Genomic DNA, 23,905 nt, shown 5'->3' on the forward strand with positions numbered 1-23,905 from the left:
AATTTACTGGTTCTAAAGGGATAATCAGAGAAACATGAATGAAACAAACTTGGCAAGTTGTTAAAAGTTATGAAAATGATGTCAAGTTAGAAATGATCAACAAAACCATGTGACATCTTCCAATTATGAAACATTAAAAGACAGTGATGTCCAGTCAAATTATGTCAAGGGTGCGTCTTGAAAAGTGAAACACTTTCTGGATAGCATAGTTGCAGACAGGAAATTGTATTGCTCAACACGGCATCTAGTGTTGTGTTCTGGGCATTTTTTGCATTTGCTTTCTTAATTGTTTGTGCGCTCTCTACCTCAGGAAATCCCAGTATTGCAATTAGCAAATAATGGGTTCATACTGGGGTTTTAATTTCTCTATGACATATCTGCTTATTCTCATTTGAACGTTAAAGCGCTTCAGTCTGCAGGGTGAGAAGAAGAGATGGCAGACGGTCCGCATGAAACCACCGCATTCATTCATAATAACACACCAGCCAAAATCAGGTGAATTAATTCTACTTTATTTTTTTATTTAATTGATACGGTCAGGATTTTATTTTCATTTTTCATTTATATGATTGATTGTTTTTAAACACAAATTTTTTTCTTTCCCAGAAGTGGAAGGCTCTTCTTTGCAGTGTTTTCTGCAGTACTGGGCAATTTTAATTTTGGGTTTGCCTTGGTGTTTCCCTCCCCTGTGATCCCACAGCTTAAAAAGGGTAATGACCCTCGGCTGCAAATGGACATCCATCAGATATCATGGTTTGGTGTAAGCTTATTAATGTGGGCTATTTCAAAGCTTTTTGCGTCACTTCATCACAGAAAGTGAAAGAAAAATGAGGACATGAGATTTAGAGATAAAGAAGTTTGTGTGTCCTGTGATGTTTTTCAGGTATAAACTGCATTATCACATAATTTTAACTGTAACTAGTTTCTCTGTTGTGTTTCTCTAGTCAATTTTCACCCTTGGAGCAGCTCTGGGGGGTCTTGGTGCCATGCTGTTGAATGACAGAGTTGGGAGAAAACTAAGCATCATGCTGTCAGGAGTGCCATCTGTTGCAGGTCTCCTTGTGATGGGGGCCGCACAAAACTTTTGGATGTTATTATGGGGCAGATTTCTGACTGGCTTAGCTGGTGGTATGACTGCTGCTTCCATTCCTGTAAGTCTTATCTGGTTTATTTATTAAACTGGTTTTCGATTAAGGGGTCATATCATGAGGGATAAAATTTGTCTTGATCTTTTGAGATGAATGAAAAAATTTGGAACAAGAGGTTAGAAACAACCTTGTTTCTTTTCAGTCTGACCTTAACGCTTTGTGTTGCGTTCTCATAGAAACAGGAAAGAACGGTGACAGTTAGCATGAAACTGGGGTCCTGACCAGATTTAAAGGAATAGTTCACCCAGAAATGGAAATTCTCTCATCATTCACTCACCCATGTGTATGATTTACTTTCTTCTGCAGAACACAAATTAAGATTTTTTTGAAGATTATCTCAGCTCTGTAGGTTTATACAGTGGAAGTGAATGGTGACCAAAACTTTGAAGCTCCAAAAAGTACTTGAAGGCAGCATTAAAGTAATCCATATAACTCCAGTGGTTTAATTCATGTCTTCTGAAGTGATCCAATTGGTTTTGGGTGAGAACAGACCAAAATGTAACTCCTTTTTCACTGTACATCTTGCCATTGCCATCTCTAAGCACGATCATGGTTTCAAGTTTGATTACACTTCCTAGTGCTTGACGCATTCGCAGAGTGCTAGATGGTGCTATAGGAAGTGTAATCAAGCTTAAAAATCATGATCGCCAAGGTGACTGCTGATATCCAGATTTATTGTGAAAAAGGATTTGTGAAAATTTTGGTCTGTTCTCCTCCAAAATCAACTGGATCCCTATAGAAGACATGGGTTAAACTACTGGAGTCATATGGATTGCTTGTATGCAGCCTTCATGTGCTTTTTAATGCTTCAGAGTTCTGGTCACCATTCACTTGCATTGTATGGACCTACAGAGCTGAGATATTATTCAAAAAACTTCATTTGTGTTCAGCAGAAGAAAAAAGTAATAGAAATGTGGGATGGCATGAGGAGAGTAAATGAGAGAATTTTCATTTTTGAGTAAACTTTTCCTTTAAACAAGCAAAATTTTGTCTCCAGTAAGACTTGCAAATCGTCTATTGAGGAAGACCTCTTTGCTTCTCATAGAAAGAGTGATTGGATTGTTCTTTTAACCTGTCACAATGTAATGCAGGCTTTGCAAAGAGGCTGTTATTGAAGGATGGGGGAGTTCAAAAGTATATTTGACATGACCGGAAACCCACAAGCTCGGTGTGAGTGCTGGAGCAGAGCACTTAGTACTCTTGCTCATGTCACATGTAAAGGGGACGTTTGTTTAAGGCGCAGCAGTAAAAAACGGAGCATTTAAATGTAAGGCTCAGAGAAAACATGTAAGTGGTCAAGAAAAACTAAAATATGACTGGTTTGGTATATTTTAAAAACTTTGCTAACAAAATAAGTTGATATCAGCGAAACAATAATTAACAAAATGAGTATGACGTGACGCCTTTAACATTAGCTCTTGTTGAAATTTTTTACACACAGATATATGTGTCAGAGATTTCACACCCATCTGTGAGGGGTGCGCTGGGTTCATGTCCTCAGATTACGGCTGTCTTTGGAAGTCTAGCTCTCTACGCTCTTGGTGAGACAGCTTCTTGTATTTCCAGGGACTGTTATGGACTGTGAAAAATGGGGACATGCAATGTTACTTTAAAGATCTATTTCTACTTGATCTAACCCTAAAAACGATGAAAACATGTTGGTGTAGCTTAATGTAGTTAGGTTGATTAACTCATGCTGATCCAATATAGTTTCTCTCCAAACCATCCAAGAATTAACAAGCATTCTTAACATACAACGTACAATAATTGTCCTGTATAATCTGAATAAATTATGTTATTTTGCTTTCTTTCTGCAGGCTTGGTTCTGCCGTGGAGGTGGCTGGCTGTGGCTGGGGAAATTTCTGTCGTGATCATGATGATTTTGCTATGCTTCATGCCAACATCCCCACGTTATCTCATCATGAAAGGAAACAAAACAAAAGCAGTTAAATCGCTTGAATGGCTCAGGGGCACCAATTCTGATTACTTGACTGAGTTCAATAAGATTGAGCGAAGCATTAATTCTCAGGTAAATGGCATATTACGTTGGATTGCATCATGTTGTCCAGATGGTATTGCTTTAAATTTAATTTAAAGCTCATGAAAATAGAATGCAACACTCATTGAATCATAAACTGACAATGTTAAAGATAGACTTTTTATTAAAAGCACATTAGCAAAAAACTGACCATTTAATTCTAAGGGTCAGAAAGAGGGTGGAAAAATGTTGTGAAAACTAAATTATGACTGTTTTGGTGCAAAAAAAAAAAAAGACCCCTTTAAAGCCATAAAAACAAAACTAGTCTGCTCGACTAAAGCAACATGTGTCCTGGGTTAGAATTTGCTCATTTTTTGACCGCTATATGAAATGAATTATTTCAGGCTATTAAATGACTTGCATGTTCTATCCAACAGCACGCACAATTGAGTGATCTTAGAACGCCTTTATACTATAAACCAATCCTAATCTCAGTCTTCATGAGATTCCTGCAGCAGATGACTGGTATAACCCCAATTCTAGTATATCTGGAACCCATCTTCCACATGACAGCTATATCATTGGTATGTTACATATAGTATATTTATTTATCACCTTGAAATAACAGAAAGCATGTTTAACCATGTTTTTTCTTGGCATCCAGGAACCAAAATATGATGCTGCATTAGTGGGAGTTGTAAGACTGATTTCTGTTGCTATTGCAGCCAGTTTGATGGACAAAGCAGGTCGAAAAGCTCTCCTCTTCACATCAGGTTAGTGTAGAACTACAAGTGTTATACTTTTTAAAATGGACTTAAATATGAAAATGACTTACTTAGTTTATGAATTACCCGTTCTGGAGTTTGAATATACAATAATTAGCTTATTAAGCCATACAGCATTTTTTTTATATAATACAGCATCCACCCTTCTCACTTATTTGGAAGTTTTGAACATTTAAAATAGTCTACTATTTCTCAGTTCTTACCAAGAAACACTGGTAATTCATTGGAAGCAAATCACTGAAAAAATAATCACTATTGTTTTCTTTCAGGGTTTTTGATGTATCTGGCCATGCTCACAATGACCATGTACACCCACAAAACATCATGCTACCAAGGCAATCTAACCTTAACACAGGGCATGAGTGGCACCTATGAAGCCTCAATGGGCCCTGCCTTCGATCCAGTTACTCTAATCCCACTCATCAGCACTATGGTCATTATATTTGGTCAGTTTGCTTGGTTTCAGGTAGTTTGTTTATGTGCAGTGTACAACTTAAAGGAATAGTTTACCCAAAAATGAAAAGTCTCTCATGATTTACTCACCCATATGCCATCCCAGATTTTAAGAATAAATTCTTAGCTCTTTTGGTCCATACAATGCAAGTGAATGGGTGCCAAAATCTTGAAGCTCCAAAAATCACATAAGTCAGCATTATAGTAATCCATTAGACTCCAGTAGTTAAATCAATGTCTTCAGAAGCGATATGATAGGTGTGTGTGAGAAACAGATAACTTTCACATTCCTCTTCTTGTGTTTTGTCTTGTGGTGATTCACATTCTTCATGCATACCGTCCCCTACTGGGCAGAGAGGAGTATTTATGATAAAAATGACTTAAATATTAATCTGTTTCTCACCCACACCTATCATATCACTTCTGAAAATATGGATTAAAACACTGGAGTCATATGGATTACTTTTATGATGTCTTTATGTGCTTGTTTTTGGAGCGTCACAATTTTGGCACCCATTCACTTGCATTGTATGGACCTGCAGAGCTGAGATATTCTTCTAAAAATCATAATTTGTGTTCTGCAGAAGACAGAAAGTCATGCACATCTGGATGGCATGAGGGTGAGTAAATGATGGGAGAATTTTCATTTTTGGGTGAACTATCCCTTTAAGGCACTATAGGACGATAATTTTGAATTCAATCTTAGAATTGTAAGTTATTATCATTTTAGAATTAGAATTTACTTTTAGAATAAGAAATTATTACCTTCAGAATTACAATTACTAGAATTTTGGAATTAGTACTATTTCCTATTAATTAGATTCTCCAATACAGGTTATGCTATGGGTTGGGGTCCAATCACATGGCTGCTAATGTCTGAGATTTTGCCTTTGGGTGCGCGTGGAGTCGCATCTGGTTTGTGCGTTGGTGTTAGCTGGATCACAGCCTTTGTTCTGACACAACTCTTCATGCATGTGGTGGTGAGCTAAATCTCTTCTTCTTTCTTTCTTTAAAACATAGGACCGAAATTAGTAATGCTTTTTCTTTTATCTGATATATCCAGTTGACCTGATGTATTTATACAGTATATTGCGTCATACAACTTCAGTACGAACAACAACATGCTTGTACAAGATCACCAAAAGATTTTTAAGTTTCTCTTAATCATTTAATCATGTTCTACATGATTATGTTGCAAAGCCTTTGATTTTCTTGAATCTCATAATTTCTAATATTTTCAAATGCACTATTCCGTGGATTTGAAAGAAAAATAATTTGAACCTAATATAATTGTTATTTCTTGTATTATCAAAGAACTTTGATTTTGGTTTACACTTTCAACTTGATCAACCTAGACACATCTTTTCCTACAGGATGCATATGGACTCTTTGTACCTTTCCTGTTCTTCTGTGTCATCTCGGTAGTGAACATAATTTTTACTGCTAAATGTGTGCCAGAAACCAAAGGCCGAACTCTGGAGGAGATTGAAAACTATTTCAGGACTGGACGGAGCTTCACCATTCATGATCCTTAAAATGGTCATATACCTGTATATTCATCCACTCAAGCAATAGAGCTGGTATGGACTCCTCAGGTTTTGTGTAAACATGACGATCCATGCGATCATAGCATAATTTGAGAATGTTCCAAAGAGCATCTTGTGTGTGCTTTAATAGAAGCAAGGAAATCTCAGCTTTTGTAAAAATGAGTTAACATGGTCAATGGCACAAATTTGCTCATTTTATTAGTAAATTTGTAATAGTTCAGAATCTTAAATATGTCTTATTCATTTTACATCATATCATTTCTTTGTTTTAAATTGTTCAACATTTCCCCCAAAAAGATATAATGATGGGTAAAAGGCATGCAACACTCATTGCTGGACTAAATTTTAAGAATGCATTGTTAAAATACAGTAATAATAAAATAACTATAATTATTCTTAGCAGTCATTAGGCAGGAGCAGCTCAATCACAAGTGTCTAGCAATGTTGACACATGATATGCTCGCCTGCAGCATGCCAGTGGCCCTCTGCTTTTGCCTCTGGTGATGTTTAATATATATATATATATATATATATATATATATATATGTATGTATATTATTTATTAATATATATAATAAGATCTCGAAGGTAAATATATACACCCAGAAAGAGATGAACAAGAGAGATAGTCAGTGATTTCAACTAAGTAATTTCTTTATTATGTTCCTCTGTCTGACTTGTTAATGTACTGTAGGCTTGTGTAAATAGGATGTAGATATCACACAAGAAATTATTTTTTTTAATTTTTTTACAGTATGTGCAATAATCTGTTAATGCATCATATGGCATCCACTTATTTGAACATTAGAAGGGTTGTATACAGTAGGATCACGAGTGCACAAAGTCCTTATGTAAATCAGAAATGGATCAATTAAGTTATATGTAAAGATACAGTCTCTACCACTTTCTCATGTTATAAGATCATGTTATTGGACAAAGCACTTCTCTTTAACTGTTCCTCTTGTTGGAATTGTTCCCATCAGTGCAAACCAAACTAAACCTTTATTGCACAACTTGTGCTAGTCCAGGAACAAAAGTGCAATGATATTAGAGAAGTTCCCATGATTCACATGGGTAGAGACCACTGACGTTCAGCTAGACTTTCATTCCATTCCAGTGCATGACAATTACAAAACACGACCTGCGAAAAGAGCAGTCTGTCAAAGAATAGGAATACTGATCTTTTCAGTATTGTTAATAATTAATAAGAAAAATATTAAAGCAATATTCTGGGTTTAATACAAGTTAAGCCCAATCAGCAGCATTTGTGGCATAATATGGGTTATCACAAAAATCAATTTTGACTTGCTCCTCCTTTTCTTTAAAAAAGGCAAAAATTGAGGTTACAGTGAGGTACTTACAATGGGGGCCAATTTTTTTTTACGTTAAAATGCTCACTTTTTCAAAAGTATAACCACAAGACAAACAATATGCGTGTAAACATGATTTTAGTATGATAAAATCAATTACTAAACTTTTCTGTGTTCAACTTCATTGCCATGACGATGTAATGTCAATGTAACTGTACTCAACAAACCCTAAATTAACTCTACAGCTCAAATAATACACGAGTTTTAACAGAAGAATTAATGTAAGTGATTTTATAAAATTATAAGCTTCACATTTCTGCATTTAAACCCTCCAAAAATTGGCCCCCATTCACTTCCATTGTAAGTGCCTCACTATAACCTCTATTTTTGCTTTTTTTAAAGAAAACAAGGGACAAGTCGAAATATATTTTTGTGGTTATAAGCATTATGCCACAAATGCTGTCGATTGAGCTTAACTTGTATTCAACCTGGAATATTCCTTTAAGCACCCAATGGATTGGAAATTGTCTTGCTTATATTCTAAAAAGTACAAACAAATAAAAAACAAAAGGAATGATTGTCTGCTAAAGATCCATTTCACTCTAAGATAAAAACTTTGTCATTACCAATTTGGATTTCTGCTTAGTTTTAAAGATGCAGGCCAAGTCTTAATTCCAGGTTGATCCAGGGGGATTGTCTCTGTCTTAAGTTCATGGTGGCGTTTTATGGCAATATCACATGAAAGCCATGCAAATCAATTCTCCTGGCCCTAGTTGTGTGGCGAAAAAGCACTGTACTCAAAGCTATAAACAATTTCGGTACAGTATTTCTGTTGTTTATCTATTTATTTACAGTTTTTGTTTGTCTTTCAATCATTCCAATGAATTCTCAGATCTTTTAGCACAACCCATTTGATCAGCTCTGTGTCAGTCAACAAGCATATTTTCCAAGGGACACACTCATTTCCAAAGGAGCTTTCTTTTTTATTGAGAACAATATACTGCATCCTCTCATTAACAGCTTTGATGATTCCTATTTTTGCTTTCATGATACCACAATGCTTCCTGTAAATAATCATTGAAACTGACCTTGCCACACCAATGAATGGCAGATTCATGCAGTCAGCTTAATACGAATGTATTGTTATTTACCTGCTGAAAATCATAATTTTTTTAAATTTATTTTTTAATTTATTTTTTTACAGTTTATTAAATCTACTTATAAAAAAGTTTTTTTCTTACCTGCATCAGTTACTTGGAAATATCTAGAACCAAAATTAGAATTCATTTTTATTTGATCTTAAAGAGCATCTATTATGGTTTTTAAACGTTCCTAATTTTGTATGTCTCATACAATAGATATACATGCATCCAAGGTCAAAAAACACTTTAATTTGCTCATAATTTAAATTGCAGCATTACTTGTTTTTTCCCAGTGTCAAAAACGACTCGTTCAATGATCTGTTCTAAAGGATTCATTCTAAACTCCTCCTTTCAGAGAGCCTACTCTGCTCTGATTGGTCAGATGTCCGCTTACAGCGCGTGTCGGAAAGGAAACGCCCACTACCATATCTGAGTTTCAGCTCTGTCTGAAAAAATTTCTGTTTTACCTTACCACGTGGGTTAGCCGGTTAGCAGAGGCTAACAGCTAACAGCGTGCACTGGCTGTACACGTATACAACTCAAAACTATGCATTTGGAACACTCGGTAGAAAATACATGCATAAATAATTAATCATATTTACAGGTTGTGATCCAGTGCCGCAAGATGGTCCAAATAAAGTGGGTACGGCCCCATGTTTAATAAATAATCGTTTTGCAAATCCCGCGTTGACTTCAGCTAGATTGGAGATGCAGTCGTCAGTGAAATGATGGGAACACAAATGAAGGTCGGAGTTGAACTGGTTTGGTATCATTTTAAAAATGAACTCTAACCACCGATGCTTTACATCCTCATCCTTTGGAAGTATATGCAAAGTGGTTTTGCACTGGCAGTGCAAAAAACAGCGTCTTCTAGACATGGTGACAACAGGAACCTAACTCTTTCAGGGCAACTACTACTGTAGTGTCTGAGGGTGGGTCAAAGCTCTTTGCAAGCAGCCAATGAAGACCAAAGGCAGGTTTTTTTGTTACCAAATTATGTAGGTTAGTACAGGAAGTAAGTCTGGAATTACTAACGACTCGTTTCAGGTGATCACAATCAGTTCTTTCTTTTGGGAGTCAATAACTCCATTTGTCGTGCACTCTGATTTTTTAAACTTGCAGACTTTTTTACATTCATAAACAGCTATATATCACACTACATGAAAGGTAATATTTGAAAAACTATAATAGGTGCTCTTTAATAACCCAGCATGTGACCAGATTAGCATAGGATCTTTATGTCCTTGCATGTTCAAAAAAGCCTTTAAAAGGAAAATAATTCATGTGATGTGAAGAATGCTCAGCTTTAAGCAGCTTTATTGGACTGCCTTGAATGAAGGGTTGCCAAAAAAAGATTTAATACACAAGTATTAGGCTGACGTATACTGAATGTAATATATAAGGGTGTTAAATCTTACATTACGTATAGCATAAACCGGGTTTATGGAAGACTGAAACCTGCCATATTTTGATTTATAGATTTTTCAAAGTTTGTGTACATTAAAAATAAAAATTTCTCTCTACTTTTTTCTCTCTCTCTCTTTTTTTTAATTAAATACATGACCAGTCATAAGTTTGGACACTCTACTTTTGATCATATGGTTTATGTTTAACACTTTTGTAGACATAAAACTGTTCCAAGGTATACATTTCTTTACAAAACTAACATTTTATTTTACATTTAAATGGACCAGATTGTGGAGGAAAAGAAGTTAAAGTATTCAGCATACATGGAAACTCATTCAGTACTGTTTAAAAAGCATCCCGGGTGGGTGTCGTGTATTTTGTTGATTCATGTCTTTTATTTTGAAAAGTTTAGTTCCTGTTCCCATGTCATGTGCTTTCATGTTTTCCCACCATGTTCATGTGTCATGTTTTCATTGGTTTATTGTCTAATTAGCTTGTTATCAGTTCTGTTTGTTCATTGGTTATGTTCTCCCATGTCTTGTATTTAAGCCCTCATGTTTGCCATTGTCCATTGTCAAGCATTGAATGTATGTGTTTTGTTCAAGTCAAGTCAAGTCAAGTCAAGTCAAGTCAAGTCAAGTCAAGTCAAGTCAAGTCAAGTCAAGTCAAGTCAAGTCATGTTTTAAGTCTAGTCTAGTCAAGTTCATGTTTCACGTTTATAGTTAGGGTTTTGGTTTAACTTTTGTAAATAAACTGCACTCGGGTTCTCTTCACTCCTTTGTTATCATCTTCATCATTGCCAGCAGCACACGTTAAAGAATACTTGACCGAACTATGAACCCAGCAGTTTTACTTCTGCGCCTACATCAGGGGAATCATCGACTATGTTGAGGACTTCTGTGGTCTAGCCTGCCAGTTGGACTTTAATGAGGTTGCCCTCAAAGACTGTTTTAGATATGGACTGAATGAGTCCATTTTTTTTTTGATGACTGGCGGTCGCAGTTCCCTCAGCCTGTCTCAATATATCGACCTCGCCCTACAGATCATTGGTTCCAAGTTCACTGTGGGGGAGGCGGATGCCGAGCCAGCGTTCCACGACATGGCCACCAAGCCAGAGTTCCTCGTCATGGTCGCTTAGCTAGCGCCATCTTTTGCTCCATGCCACGTCACCGCAACGCCTCAGCCTGCACCATGCCACGTCACCGCAACGCCTCAGCCTGCACCATGCCACGTCACCGCAACACCTCAGCCTGCACCATGCCACGTCACCGTAACGCCTCAGCCTGCACCATGCCATTCCCACCTTTATACCCACCCTTAGTTCTCCTGAGCAGGCAAGGGGAACTTTCGGCCCTCCGACCCCGCCTGGACCCTCTGAGCCCTGGACTTTGCCTTGGCCTGTCGGTCCCTCGACATTGCCTCAGCTCGGCATTCCCTGGGCTCCACTGCGGTCCTTCTGCCTGTCGGCTTTGCCAGGATCCCTCGTCCCTCTGGCTCCTCCTTGGTCTGTCGGTCACCTGGCTCCACTTTGGCTCTCCGATCCTCTGGCTGCACCTCATCCCTCTGATCTGTCAGCTCCACCGGGGATCTCCTTCCCTACGGCTCCACCTTGCTCCTCCGATTTCCCCCAGCTCCGCCTTGCTCCTCCGAGCCTCCAGCACCGCCTTGGTCCTCCCTGCCATTGGCTCCACCCTGGCCCTTAGAGTCTCTGGCTACTCTCTGGGCTCTGCCTTCCATGGCTCCGCCCCTCGAGCCTCATGGCTCCACCCCCCACTGACTGCCCTGGTTACGCGCCCCACGCCTCAAGACACCCCCCCCCCAGCTCCCTACAGAACTTTGAATTTGTCATGTTTTACATGTTTTGTTTGTGTTAGTGGAGGATATGTCATGTATATTTTGTTTTCATGTCTTATTTTGAAAAGTTTTAGTTCCTGTTCCCTTGTCATGTGATTTCATGTTCATGTGTCATGTTTTCATTGGTTTGTTTAATTGGCTTGTTATCAGTTCTGTTTGTTCAATGGTTTATGTTCTCCCATGTCTTGTATTTAAGCCCTCATGTTTGCTGTTGTCCATTGTCAAGTATTGAATGTATGTGGATGTTTTGTTCTAGTCTAGTCAAGCCATTTTATGTCAAGATTTAAGTCTAGTCAAGTTCACGTTTATAGTTAGGGTTTTGGTTTCACTTTTGTAAATAAACTACACTTGGGTTCTCTTCACTCCTTCGTTATCGTCTTCATCACTGCCAGCAGCCCACATCGTTACAGTGGGACAATACACAATTTCCATGTAGTTATTTTATTGTGTTGATGGTTTTATTATTACTATTGTCCACGTTTTACAATAATTAAAGGTGTACTCAGGTTTTTTTTTTTTCCTCAAAGTTTAACTTCCGAAGACATGAATTGTAATTTTGCAATATCCAGGAAATCTTGACCACTCACATTAAAATGAAGACTCCAGTCATATCAGTAACCTTATAAAAGCTGTCTTATTCTACATGGAGAGGGTCTGCACACTGGGGCTGCCATGTTAGAATCACATGACCAGCCGAATACAATTTACTTAATCTCAGTAACCGTCCTGTTATTTGACACTTTGGGTGCTTCTCAAAGGGAAGGCTGCAGCCTAGCTAGGCTGTGTACTTCCTAGACCCGTCCTTCTGAGGCTGTAAGCTAGGCTCCCATAGAAAACTCATATTCTTCAGAAAACAATAATTATTTTCTTAATCTCTTAATTATTTTAGCTAAATGTAATCCTCCAAAATGTGGCAAACGGATGCTATAAAGGCAATTTTGCTCAAATAATTTAGAGCTTAAGGACATATATCTCGTTTTCTGAAGAATATGGGTTTTCTAAATAAAGTAAAATATCACATGGTTCTAAGCATATGGTTTGCCATGCGCGCTTACTAGAATGTCTCATTCTAGCGCTGAATGCTGAGGAGGAGTCTATTTTACAGCCTCAGAAGGACTGATATAGGAAGTACACAGCCTAACTAGGCTGCAGCCTTCCGTTTGAAAAGCACCCTTTTACTCATTGATTTAAGTAATCATGGCTGACTGTGAATACTACATTTCTACAATGACATCTGAAACTGAAAACTATTGATTTTAAATGATGTATCCATGCTGCTAGGTGTCAGTTTATATCTTAAGATGACACAAAGGCAAAAGTTACTGATTGCAAAAGAAAAAAAAAAAAAAAGAAAAAAAAAGGGTGGACTTATTTATATATAAAAACACTACAAAGTACAAAATAATCATAATTTTAAGATTTAAGCATTTTAATTTCATAACACAATTCCATCAATTTGTCAAACTGTTAAACCTTTGTTGTAGTCAAATGTTGAAAATTGTGTCTGCTACTTTATTTTATAAGCATAGCCTCCTGAAAATAACTATTCATCTTTCAAGACTGCATTCCACCATGTAGGCTATATGTTTTGATTTTTGTTTATTATAATTTTTCCGGATCATTACATAATAGTCACTAGAAAGTGTCTAGCTGCTAGAGGTACATTTGAGTTGCCAGCTGCTTCGGGTTACTCAAGAGAAACCCCTCCAGTGCGTTTCATAACTAGGTTGTGTAAGGACTAAAGTTGACGTATGAGGACTTTGGAAGCCGGCGGGCTACAAATGCAGTTCCTCGCCGACTCAAAACATTGATTCAACTAGCAACACGGACAGTGAACCAACCATGAAAACGAACAGGGTCAAAGTAATTGCAAGTCAAGTGATTTCAGCTGAACTTGTGGTAGGACTACTACTCACCATTGTGTATCGAATGTTTTCCAGTGTGGCGTTTTCATCAGAGGTGAGTCTTTATTGATGTGTGAAATGAATTACCTAACGTGTTTTTATGTGAGACTTCAGTTCAACACCTGTTTATACCTGTAAAAATGATATACTTGCTGCAGTCATTGTTAAACTGTAAACCATAATAAAAATGGGATCTCCTTCAAAGAGCATAAGAGGTCGTTCACACCGAACATGTTTTTACTTCAGTCTGCGCTGTATTTCAATTGTTTTTCTACGTATACGCATGACGGACGTCTATGACCGTCCCCCTTATTTATTTCCTTTTTTTCTAATTGCAGTGGTGGCTACTATCTATTTACCACACGTTTGTTGTAGTAACAATAACTATCTTTACTTTGTTCATATTTTATAAGAGCTCCATTACACGTTAGTAATGAGTCGTTCTGGTTGCAGGGGGAGAGGGTCAGTGATGGTGGCGCAAGGCTTCAAGTAACGCGTTCACTCGTGTGTGTGTGGGTTGCGAGTAATGTGAAGTTCATTTTCTTCAAAAGCAACATCCATCCACTTTCTCTTTCTGCACATTCTGTCTCAAGACTTGTGGTGAGTGCTTCTCTGTTAACACACACACACACACACACACACACACACACACACACACACACACACACACACACACACACTGTCGGATCTGTCTGTCTGTCGGCTGTCTGTCTGTCTATCATCTATCATGTATCTATCTGTCTATCATGTATCTATTTGTATGTCTGTGTCTGTCTGTCTGTCGGCTCTCTATCTATCTATCGGCTCTCTATCTATCTATCTATCTATCTGTCTGTCTGTCTGTCGGTCTGTTGGCTCTCTATCTATCTATCTATCTATCTATCTGTCTGTCTGTCTGTTGGCTCTCTATCTATCTGTTTATCTATCTGTCTGTCTATCTATCTGTCTGTCTGTCTATCTATCATCTATCATGCATCTATCTATCATGTATCTATTTGTCTGTCTGTCGGCTCTATGTCTTATCTATTTATCTATCTATCTATCTATCTGTCTATCTGTCTGTTGGCTCTATCTGTCTGTCTGTCTGTCGGCTCTCTATCTGTCTATCTATCTGTCTGTCTGTCATCTATCTATCTATCTGTCTGTCTGTATCTGTCTGTCTGTCTATCATCTATCATGAATCTATCTATCATGTATCTATTTGTCTGTCTGTCGGCTCTATCTGTCTATCTGTCTGTCTGTCTGTCACTCTGTCTGTCTGCTCTATCTGTCTGTCTGTCTGTCTGTCTGCTCTATCTGTCTGTCGGCTCTCTATCTATCTGTCTGTCTGTCTGTCTGTCTGTCTGTCTATCTGTCTGTCGGCTTCAACTATCTATCTATCTGTCTGTCTGTCTGTCGGCTCTCTATCCATCTGTCTGTCTATCTATCATGTATCTATCTATCATGTATCTATTTATCTGTCTGTCGGCTCTATCTATCTATCTGTCTGTCTGTCTGTCTGTCTGTCTGTCTGTCTGTCTGTCTATCTGTCTGTCTGTAGGCATTATACTGTATATAGACATACAATCCTACTACATGTTGTAATATTATAACATCACAAAAACATTTAATATTCTGAATCCTCTCTGTACAGGCTTCCCTTGCATTGTTAGGAGCTTGCAGTGAGGGACACATTGAGGGAAGTAAACACAAATATGTAAGTAATGCATTAAAACATTGTAACATGATATGTGCACTTGATTATAGCAAGTCACTTATGTAGTAAGCATTAATAAATATGATGTAATGCTCTCAACATTAATGCCATAAAACAAGTTGTGTTTGTTAATTCACAGTTACATTAAAAAATAGAAATTCTAAATCCAACATGCCGGTTTAATTCATAAATCAGAAGTAATCATATGCTTTTTTCTTCTCTCTTACTCTCCAGTTTCCCATGTTGGACATGGCGGTATTCTCATTCTTTTTTCTAAGCAGTTTGACTCTTTTGTTCTTGGATCACAATCAGTTTAAAGGCTCTTTGATACAATCTGAGCTATTCACTAAGCCCCAGAAGTTTTTCCTTCAAATTGATTTTTTTGCCAACTTCATTTTTGGCCTGATGTGGTTGGTTTTTCCAGGATGGCTGCTTGGGTCACAGGTATAACACTTAATTGTTATTTAACCCCCTTGCGTACCCTTGAACTTTATTTGACACAAATACAGTGGCCCCAAAACGTTTGTACACTTTTTGGACCCTTATGCCATAATAATTTAAAATGTATTAATGTTGCTGGTGGTAACAATATAGCAAACCAAGTGACATTTATTTTAAAGACAGAGCACAAGCACACTTTTGAATCAAAATATGTCTCAAAATGTTAGATTTTAAATGATAAATAGTAGATAAACTGTTCAGAATTAAGAAGGCATAGCCTCTAATGCTATACCTTTAATTTATACCTAAATATATTCATCTGTGTACAAAACAGATTAGTGGATCTGAGGATAATCTTCATCTTACCCGTGCTTTTGGAGCCATGATGGTTGGAGACAGCTTTGTGTCTTTTATCATTCAGAAGAGAATGGGAACAGATGAGGCATCTGTCTTCGGCAGCCGCGCTATGGTAAATCATTCTTCAGAACATATTGCAAACCTGTTCACATTTTAGCATTTTCAAAAGATGTAGATAATCTGTTATGCCATATTAGGATTTAGATGATGTAAGCTAGTACTCCCAACTGAAAGCCAAGATGATGTTACATGATTCAACATATATTAATTAAGCAGGACTTTTTTGTACTCATCCAGGTGACTTTGGCGCTTGTCATCTTCATGATCCACACCCAGCTCACCACATCTGCATGGAAAACCCCACAACTCTGTTTGTGCCTGATAGGGGTCAGCCTCTGGGCTGGTAACTCCATCCTTGGCTACCTGAGCTCCAAAGAATTCAGCACAGAGTCTGTAAATGATATATATTGCCGTGCTTTGCAGAGAAAGAACGGACATTACGTACACTAGTTGTTTTGGCTTGCATTTAATGCCTTGTGATGTTTACAACAGTTACCTTGACAAACTATTTATACTGTAAATATATTGTGTTATTGTAAATAAGAAATTGATTAATTTCTTTGTAAATATAATCCTTTATATTTTTCACAGATTTGTAAATAAATGTATCATGTGTAAACATGAATAGTGACAAAGTTGTCATTTTAAGTGCTGGTGAACAGCAGTATGTACAGTACTAGTCAAAAGTTGGGATACACTTAACTTGACTGAGTTTGTTTCTAATGATCTTAAAAAACCTTTGATCTAAAGGCTTCAAATGCTTGATATTAGTGGTGCCCACAATTTCCCAGCATACGTGGGAGCTCCTCCAATACTGTTGAAAAAGCATTCCAGGTAGCACCTCAAGAAGTTGGTTAAGAGAATGTCTAGAGTGTGCAGAGCTTGGCAAAAAGTGGTATTCTTAAAAAAATATTAGATTAACCATTTTTTGGTGACTACATAATTCCTATACTTCCATTTGTCATTTAATATTTTTGACAACTTTACTATTTAACTAGGTTTTTCCAAACGTTTTATTGGCAGTGTATAAAGTAAAGGCTAACAACTGTTAAAGGTAACAACATCATCTGCTTTGCCAGCTGTCTGTGACCTGTCTGTCTCACCCCCACGTGTCAAATCTGTGCACTCAACCATTTGTTTTTGCCAATTGCCATTATTTCAGATGAAATACTTTGGATGTTCTCACAAGCACAAACTGCAAAAGCAGTGAAGTCATAACCCACACATATGAATTGTGCAGGGCTCATATTCTTCTTTTGTTAAGTCATGTACATCTCTGAGAAAGTCTTTATTAAACTGATGCTTTATGATTGATTTTGGAAAATTAGGGTGCATAAGCAGCCAGACAGTAACACTGTACAGTACACAGAAAGTAGCCTACGACATATACTACAGGTATAAATGAATGTAAACATTAAGGTGGACAGTTTACACAACATCTATATTTGACAGTACGTTAGAGGCAAGGAAGGCTGATTCGCCTCATATATTCATTTAAAATGAAGTGAACATGACTTGAGTGATAAACTGTGGTTTTGATCTAATAACCAACTATGTGCATAATTCAGATCCATATAGTTATTTAACTGTTTTATTCATTATTTCTATTTTATTTATTTGCTCCTCTCATGCCTGATAGCCCAGGCGACTTTTAGTTTTAATCACCGCTAAGTCGGATTGGACAAATAGTGAAGTGATATTCAAGTGATACATGCGGCTCCATCTCCTGCAGTAAATAATGACACTTTTGTGCCTACACGTTCAGGTGGAGCAGTCGATGCACTGCACATTACAATGTCTGGCAGTTGTTAGGTCTCTGGCACGACCTGTGTGAGCCATAACATTGACCTTAATTGAACTTTATTCCTCCTGCAAAGACCATGTGAGTTAACAAGACCCGGCAAACCCTAATAAACGGCTTTATCATGCAGCTGAGCTCCATTAACACCTCCAACAATCTGCCCAGTGCTCTGCACAACAAGTCATCTGTTTCAATTGCTCACTCAGTTTTGGCATCAGTTGGTGTTTTCAAAAGGACCACTAGATGGTGCTCTGTACACAGACCTTCCTTCATCAAGTCGACAGCGCTAGTAAATTTACCATAAACTGAATCCTTTTCTTATTTATTTATTTTTTTGGGATGTGGCATCATTATTCTAATGCATAGCCTAATATTGTTATCTCTGAAAACTGTAGATGGCTTGGTTCAAGGTAACTGTTTCATACAGTTTCATACTCTCTCTCTTAGCCATTGATCAAGTAAGCAATTTCTCAGTAAAGGATTGAGAGTTAGCCTACAATTTTGATATTGTCTCACCAATTTCTGTAATTTTATAAAACAGAACAAACTATAAGAGTGAGACAAAACAACAAAACATCAAAAAATTCATAAAATCTATTGCCAATACTGAATGATGTCTATGCTGAAAAAATGATGTCCAAAATGTGTCTTACCTGAGTTCTGGCAAACCCCTGTGGCAAACTTGCAAATTTATGACTCATTACTTTCGCATGCAGACAGGCTTTGTGGCAAACTCCTCAGTGTTGCATCAGGATTGCCATAGATGTGTTTGCCAGTAGTGACAAATTGTCTCACATTTGTATTTTATCAAATATATTAAAACGTTTAAGATGGGGACATGAATATATATACTGCATAGTAGGAGCGTCCCAGCTCTCCGGTGTAAGAAAATGTTTATAAAAAGCAGCCCCTTCAGGGTACAGGTTCCAAGAAGGATCTGTCAAGATTAATTGTATTAACTTTGTCCCTGTGTCACATTTTTACCAGAGCTGCTTTGACATTTGAAAAGTCCCAAAATTCCTGCTTTATTTTATTTAACCCTATAAGAACACCGTTCTGCCTGAAGTGTCTCCATTTGACATACAGTGTGTTTGAAATGCCTCCATGATTCAAAATCCTGTAATGTTCGGTTATGTAAGCAAAACTTTCCTAATCAAAGGAATGTGTTGTTTGGACATTGCGGCCTTAGCACCACTGAACACAGTCATAGCAAAATCTCACCATGCGAACAACAAAATGACTTTGGCTGGTGAGTTAAATCAAATGAGAGACCCTATTTTAAGACTGCAACGTCTAAAAGGCCGCCTCCACACTAATACGTTTTCATTTGAAAAAAGGCATTTGTTTCACTTGGTTTTGGCCTTCCATCCACACTGAGATGGCGTTTTTGTCCAGCAAAAACTGAGCTTTTTGAAAATGCTCTCCAAAGTGGATAAATTTGAGAACGCCGTCTTTGAGTTGTAGCGTGGACAGGGAAACCAAGATATTCAAAAACGATGATGTATTTGTTGTCATGTTACGCTGTTATGTGATCCATTAAACCCAAAACATTCAAGATAGCAGCCCACGTTGTAGAGGCATTGTTGTGCCTGCTATCCACTTTGATAGCGTTGTTAAAGATAAATCTGTCACATCCTCCCGATCTGTTCACAAAAAATTCCCATCCCCTGAGTATTAACCCCTACCTGGACTACATTTCCCAGAATCCCCTTCCTCCCACCATTGACTCTCACAACTGTTTTCCATTTACTCATCAACTCCCTGTGTATATAATCTCCCTAGTTTCACCTCATTGTGAAGTCTTGTCAAGTTACTCTGTTGTCTTGCATTTCTGAGTGGTTATTGTCTACTACTGCCTGCCCCATTGCCTTTTTCTGGATTTACCCCTTTGTCTACCGTCTTTGATTTATTGCATTGTGTGGATTGCTTGCCTGGTTTTGACCTCTGCCTGTTTGACTACAATCTCTATTAAACTCTGCACATGGATCTTCACTCAGTGTCTGAGTCTGACTCTTTACAAAATGTTTCTTTGTACAACCTTCACATTGCATTTCCTCAAAGGTGATGGGAAATTTACCTGGACTTGCTGTCTGATGGCAGAACATGAGGACAGTTCGTTCAATTCAGACCATAATTGTAATGGATTTTTCGCATGCATAGAAAGGGGATTAAAACATTTTCAGACATTTCAGTGTGGACTAGCAACTTTTGGAAAATGTTTGAAAAATGCAGTGTGGATGAAGAGCATTTCGAATTTATGAGATTTATCCAGATTAATATGGATGTGCAGTACCCTTACAAAAAATCTCAAGTTCTGGCAAACTAGCTGCAAACTTGCCACTCATTATTTTCACATGCAGTTGTGCTTTTTTTTTTTTTTTTCCCCTCCCCTTTTCTCCCCACTACTTACTAGGTCCCCGTGGTGGCGGAGGACAAGTCCCAGTTGCTTCCACTTCTGAGACAGTCAATCAGCTGCGCATCTTATCACATGGCTCACTGTGCATAACACTGTGGAGACTCCCAGCATGTGGAGGCTCATGCTATTCTCCGCGATCAACGCACAACTTATCACGTGCCCCACTGAGAGCGAGAACCACTCATCGCGACCACGAGGAGGTTACCCCATGTGACTCTACCCTCTCTAGCAACCGAGCCAATTTGGTTACTTAGGAGACGTGGCTGGAGTCACTCAACACACCCAGATTCGAACTCGCGACTCCAGGGGTGGTAGTCAGCATCAATACTCGCTGAGCTACCCAGGCCCCTTGCAATTGTGCTTGTGATTCACTGCAAATGTTTGCCAGGAGTTTGCAGCTCTTCACAGGTAGTGGTGAACCTGCAGCAAACCTTTGGCAACAATGGACAATTTGCCTCATGTTTGCCGCAAAGCTCATTTGCATGTGTAAATGATCCGTGGCGAATTTGCAATGAACTCTGTTTTTTTTTTGTAAGTATTAAACACAGTGCAAGCTAATACACCATATGTGAAAAGTTGGGGCATGGCCATGAAGATTTGGTAATCTAATGCAAGTTTGGGCTAAGTCTAAGCATAAGTGGGTTGGCGAAATGGTGTGTGATATAAATGTAGACAGTTCATTAATAAGAATTTGCTGCGGTAGCTAGTGAACAATACAATTTAGAACCATTTGTGTCTATTTTAAGCAGCAGCTGTGTCCTTCTTAAATGTCAGGTATACCTCTGTGACACGCTCTTTATATATGCATGGAAAAGGCTGTACTAGTCAGGACTAACTGGATGTATAGGATGTATATGGATGATTATAGAGAATGTAAGTATTATTAATGATATTGATCTACTGACATTCAACACCATGGCTAATAACTGTAAGAGTCAGGGAAATCAATCTACAGGTGCATCTCAATAAATTAGAATGTCGTGGAAAAGTTCATTTATTTCAGTAATTCAACTCAAATTGTGAAACTCGTGTATTAAATAAATTCAATGCACACAGACTGAAGTAGTTTAAGTCTTTGGTTCTTTTAATTGTGATGATTTTGGCTCACATTTAACAAAAACCCACCAATTCACTATCTCAACAAATTAGAATATGGTGACATGCCAATCAGCTAATCAACTCAAAACACCTGCAAAGGTTTCCTGAGACTTCAAAATGGTCTCTCAGTTTGGTTCACTAGGCTACACAATCATGGGGAAGACTGCTGATCTGACAGTTGTCCAGAAGACAATCATTGACACCCTTCACAAGGAGGGTAAGCCACAAACATTCATTGCCAAAGAAGCTGGCTGTTCACAGAGTGCTGTATCCAAGCATGTTAACAGAAAGTTGAGTGGAAGGAAAAAGTGTGGAAGAAAAAGATGCACAACCAACCGAGAGAACCGCAGCCTTATGATTGTCAAGCAAAATCGATTCAAGAATTTGGGTGAACGTCACAAGGAATGGACTGAGGCTGGGGTCAAGGCATCAAGAGCCACCACACACAGACATGTCAAGGAATTTGGCTACAGTTGTCGTATTCCTCTTGTTAAGGCACTCCTGAACCACAGACAACGTCAGTGGCGTCTTACCTGGGCTAAGGAGAAGAAGAACTGGACTGTTGCCCAGTGTTCCAAAGTCCTCTCTTCAGATGAGAGCAAGTTTTGTATTTCATTTGGAAACCAAGGTCCTAGAGTCTGGAGGAAGGGTGGAGAAGCTCATAGCCCAAGTTGCTTGAAGTTCAGTGTTAAGTTTCCACAGTCTGTGATGATTTGAGGTGCAATGTCATCTGCTGGTGTTGGTCCATTGTGTTTTTTGAAAACCAAAGTCACTGCACCCGTTTACCAAGAAATTTTGGAGCACTTCATGCTTCCTTCTGCTGACCAGCTTTTTAAAGATGCTGATTTCATTTTCCAGCAGGATTTGGCACCTGCCCACACTGCCAAAAGCACCAAAAGTTGGTTAAATGACCATGGTGTTGGTGTGCTTGACTGGCCAGTAAACTCACCAGACCTGAACCTTGTCAAGAGGAAAATGAGAAACAAGAGACCAAAAAATGCAGATGAGCTGAAGGCCACTGTCAAAGAAACCTGGGCTTCCATACCACCTCAGCAGTGCCACAAACTGATCACCTCCATGCCATGCCGAATTGAAGCAGTAATTAAAGCAAAAGGAGCCCCTACCAAGTATTGAGTACATATACAGTAAATGAACATACTTTCCAGAAGACCAACAATTCACTAAAAATGTTTTTTTTTATTGGTCTTATGATGTATTCTAAGTTTTTGAGATAGTGAATTGGTGGGTTTTTGTTAAATGTGAGCCAAAATCATCAGAATTAAAAGAACCAAAGACTTAAACTACTTCAGTCTGTGTGCATTGAATTTATTTAATACACGAGTTTCACAATTTGAGTTGAATTACTGAAATAAATGAACTTTTCCACGACATTCTAATTTATTGAGATGCACCTGTATGTGCTATTGTCCTGCTAGAGTTTAAACATGCACTTTGATAGCACCTGCTGTTGGAATCCCCAAACTGCAAATGCACAGAAAGTGTTCAGAATTTGCACTGAGTACAGACATGGTTCTCAGACATCTAAAGTACAATGACTTATATCTCATAAAAGAAAGCCAATTAGGCTTTGTGTCACTTAATTTACATGGACCTCCCATATATTTTTGCGAATACCCACAGTTTGCATGCATACACACACACACAGCAAGAAGAGGAATTTGGCCAGGACACTGGGGTTACACCCCCACTCTTTTAAAATTTGGATAAGACATAGCACACGGTCATGGCGTATAATGTTTCGTTTACCTTGGGTATGAAAATAGAGCCGTAAATTTTTATCAGAAAATAGATGAATATTGAAACTGTTCAAGTTAAAAGAGGCAATCACCTTTTTGATGGAGACGTTGCCTGTCTTTTCACTTTTGCTGATTTGAAATAGGCAATGTTATTTGATCGTAATCTTGATGTGGCAGCGCGGAGGGTGGGGCCGGGTCGTGATTCCGCACACCCGGCCCCTAATTAGGCTGATGAAGCCTGAGAGGGATAAGACCGACCGGAGACAGCAGTGCGAGAGAGAGAGAGTTACGGACAGCTGTCCGACACCTGTGTGTGTTTGTCTTTTTGGTTAAGTTTATCGTTAAAATATTATTTATATTGTTAAGCTGGTTCTCGCCTCTTCCTTTCCATTGAACTGTGTTACACTGGTGCCGAAACCCAGGAATGAGGAGGGATACCGTAGTAGAGTCCTCGCCACTACCATCCACCCTAACGGAGCAGCCGCGGCCATCCGCCGGGGGACGTAACTCTCTCACTGTCGCACTGCCGTCTCCGGTCGGCCTTATCCCTCTCGGGCTTCATCTGCCTAATTAGGGTCCGGTTGTGCGAAATCATGACCCGGCCCCCGCCCTCCGCCCTGCCACACTTCACTTCTGTCAAGTAGATAGTAGCTGTGCTTGAACTGCATGTTTCAGAGTAAACAAACTATAAAAATTGCGATTGGCACTTTGTAAATTGGGACTTCCATTCCTACAGCTGCCATATTGAGCA

The 23,905-nt window shown here is 38.4% G+C and overlaps 2 protein-coding genes across 2 annotated transcripts; both read left to right on the forward strand.

Moving 5' to 3' along the window:
* Positions 1-287: 287 nt before the first annotated feature.
* LOC127423710 (solute carrier family 2, facilitated glucose transporter member 6-like) lies at positions 288-9,864 on the forward strand. The gene is made up of 10 exons (XM_051668222.1): positions 288-495; positions 607-760; positions 945-1,151; positions 2,590-2,689; positions 2,966-3,177; positions 3,564-3,710; positions 3,791-3,899; positions 4,181-4,357; positions 5,199-5,344; positions 5,738-9,864. Exons 1-10 carry the CDS (start codon positions 434-436, stop codon positions 5,897-5,899), a joined length of 1,476 nt encoding a protein of 491 aa, XP_051524182.1. The 5' UTR covers positions 288-433; the 3' UTR covers positions 5,900-9,864.
* Positions 9,865-13,332: 3,468 nt separating this feature from the next.
* On the forward strand, positions 13,333-17,283 carry LOC127423714 (uncharacterized). Its single transcript, XM_051668233.1, has 6 exons — positions 13,333-13,583; positions 13,982-14,128; positions 15,162-15,224; positions 15,459-15,668; positions 16,000-16,134; positions 16,320-17,283. Exons 1-6 carry the CDS (start codon positions 13,467-13,469, stop codon positions 16,530-16,532), a joined length of 885 nt encoding a protein of 294 aa, XP_051524193.1. The 5' UTR covers positions 13,333-13,466; the 3' UTR covers positions 16,533-17,283.
* Positions 17,284-23,905: the final 6,622 nt, after the last annotated feature.

This window comes from Myxocyprinus asiaticus, chromosome 33, assembly GCF_019703515.2.
Source record: "Myxocyprinus asiaticus isolate MX2 ecotype Aquarium Trade chromosome 33, UBuf_Myxa_2, whole genome shotgun sequence".
In the NCBI taxonomy this organism is placed as follows: domain Eukaryota; kingdom Metazoa; phylum Chordata; class Actinopteri; order Cypriniformes; family Catostomidae; genus Myxocyprinus; species Myxocyprinus asiaticus.

Bases quoted from the DNA above. Each gene is read 5' to 3' on its own strand.
- LOC127423710 (XM_051668222.1), top strand. From the start codon at position 434: ATGGCAGACGGTCCGCATGAAACCACCGCATTCATTCATAATAACACA. The intron at 3,711-3,790 runs GTATGTTACATA...CTTGGCATCCAG, and splicing joins ACATGACAGCTATATCATTG to GAACCAAAATATGATGCTGC. The intron at 3,900-4,180 runs GTTAGTGTAGAA...GTTTTCTTTCAG, and splicing joins AGCTCTCCTCTTCACATCAG to GGTTTTTGATGTATCTGGCC.
- LOC127423714 (XM_051668233.1), top strand. From the start codon at position 13,467: ATGAAAACGAACAGGGTCAAAGTAATTGCAAGTCAAGTGATTTCAGCT. The intron at 15,225-15,458 runs GTAAGTAATGCA...CTTACTCTCCAG, and splicing joins AGGGAAGTAAACACAAATAT to TTTCCCATGTTGGACATGGC. The intron at 15,669-15,999 runs GTATAACACTTA...TGTACAAAACAG, and splicing joins GATGGCTGCTTGGGTCACAG to ATTAGTGGATCTGAGGATAA.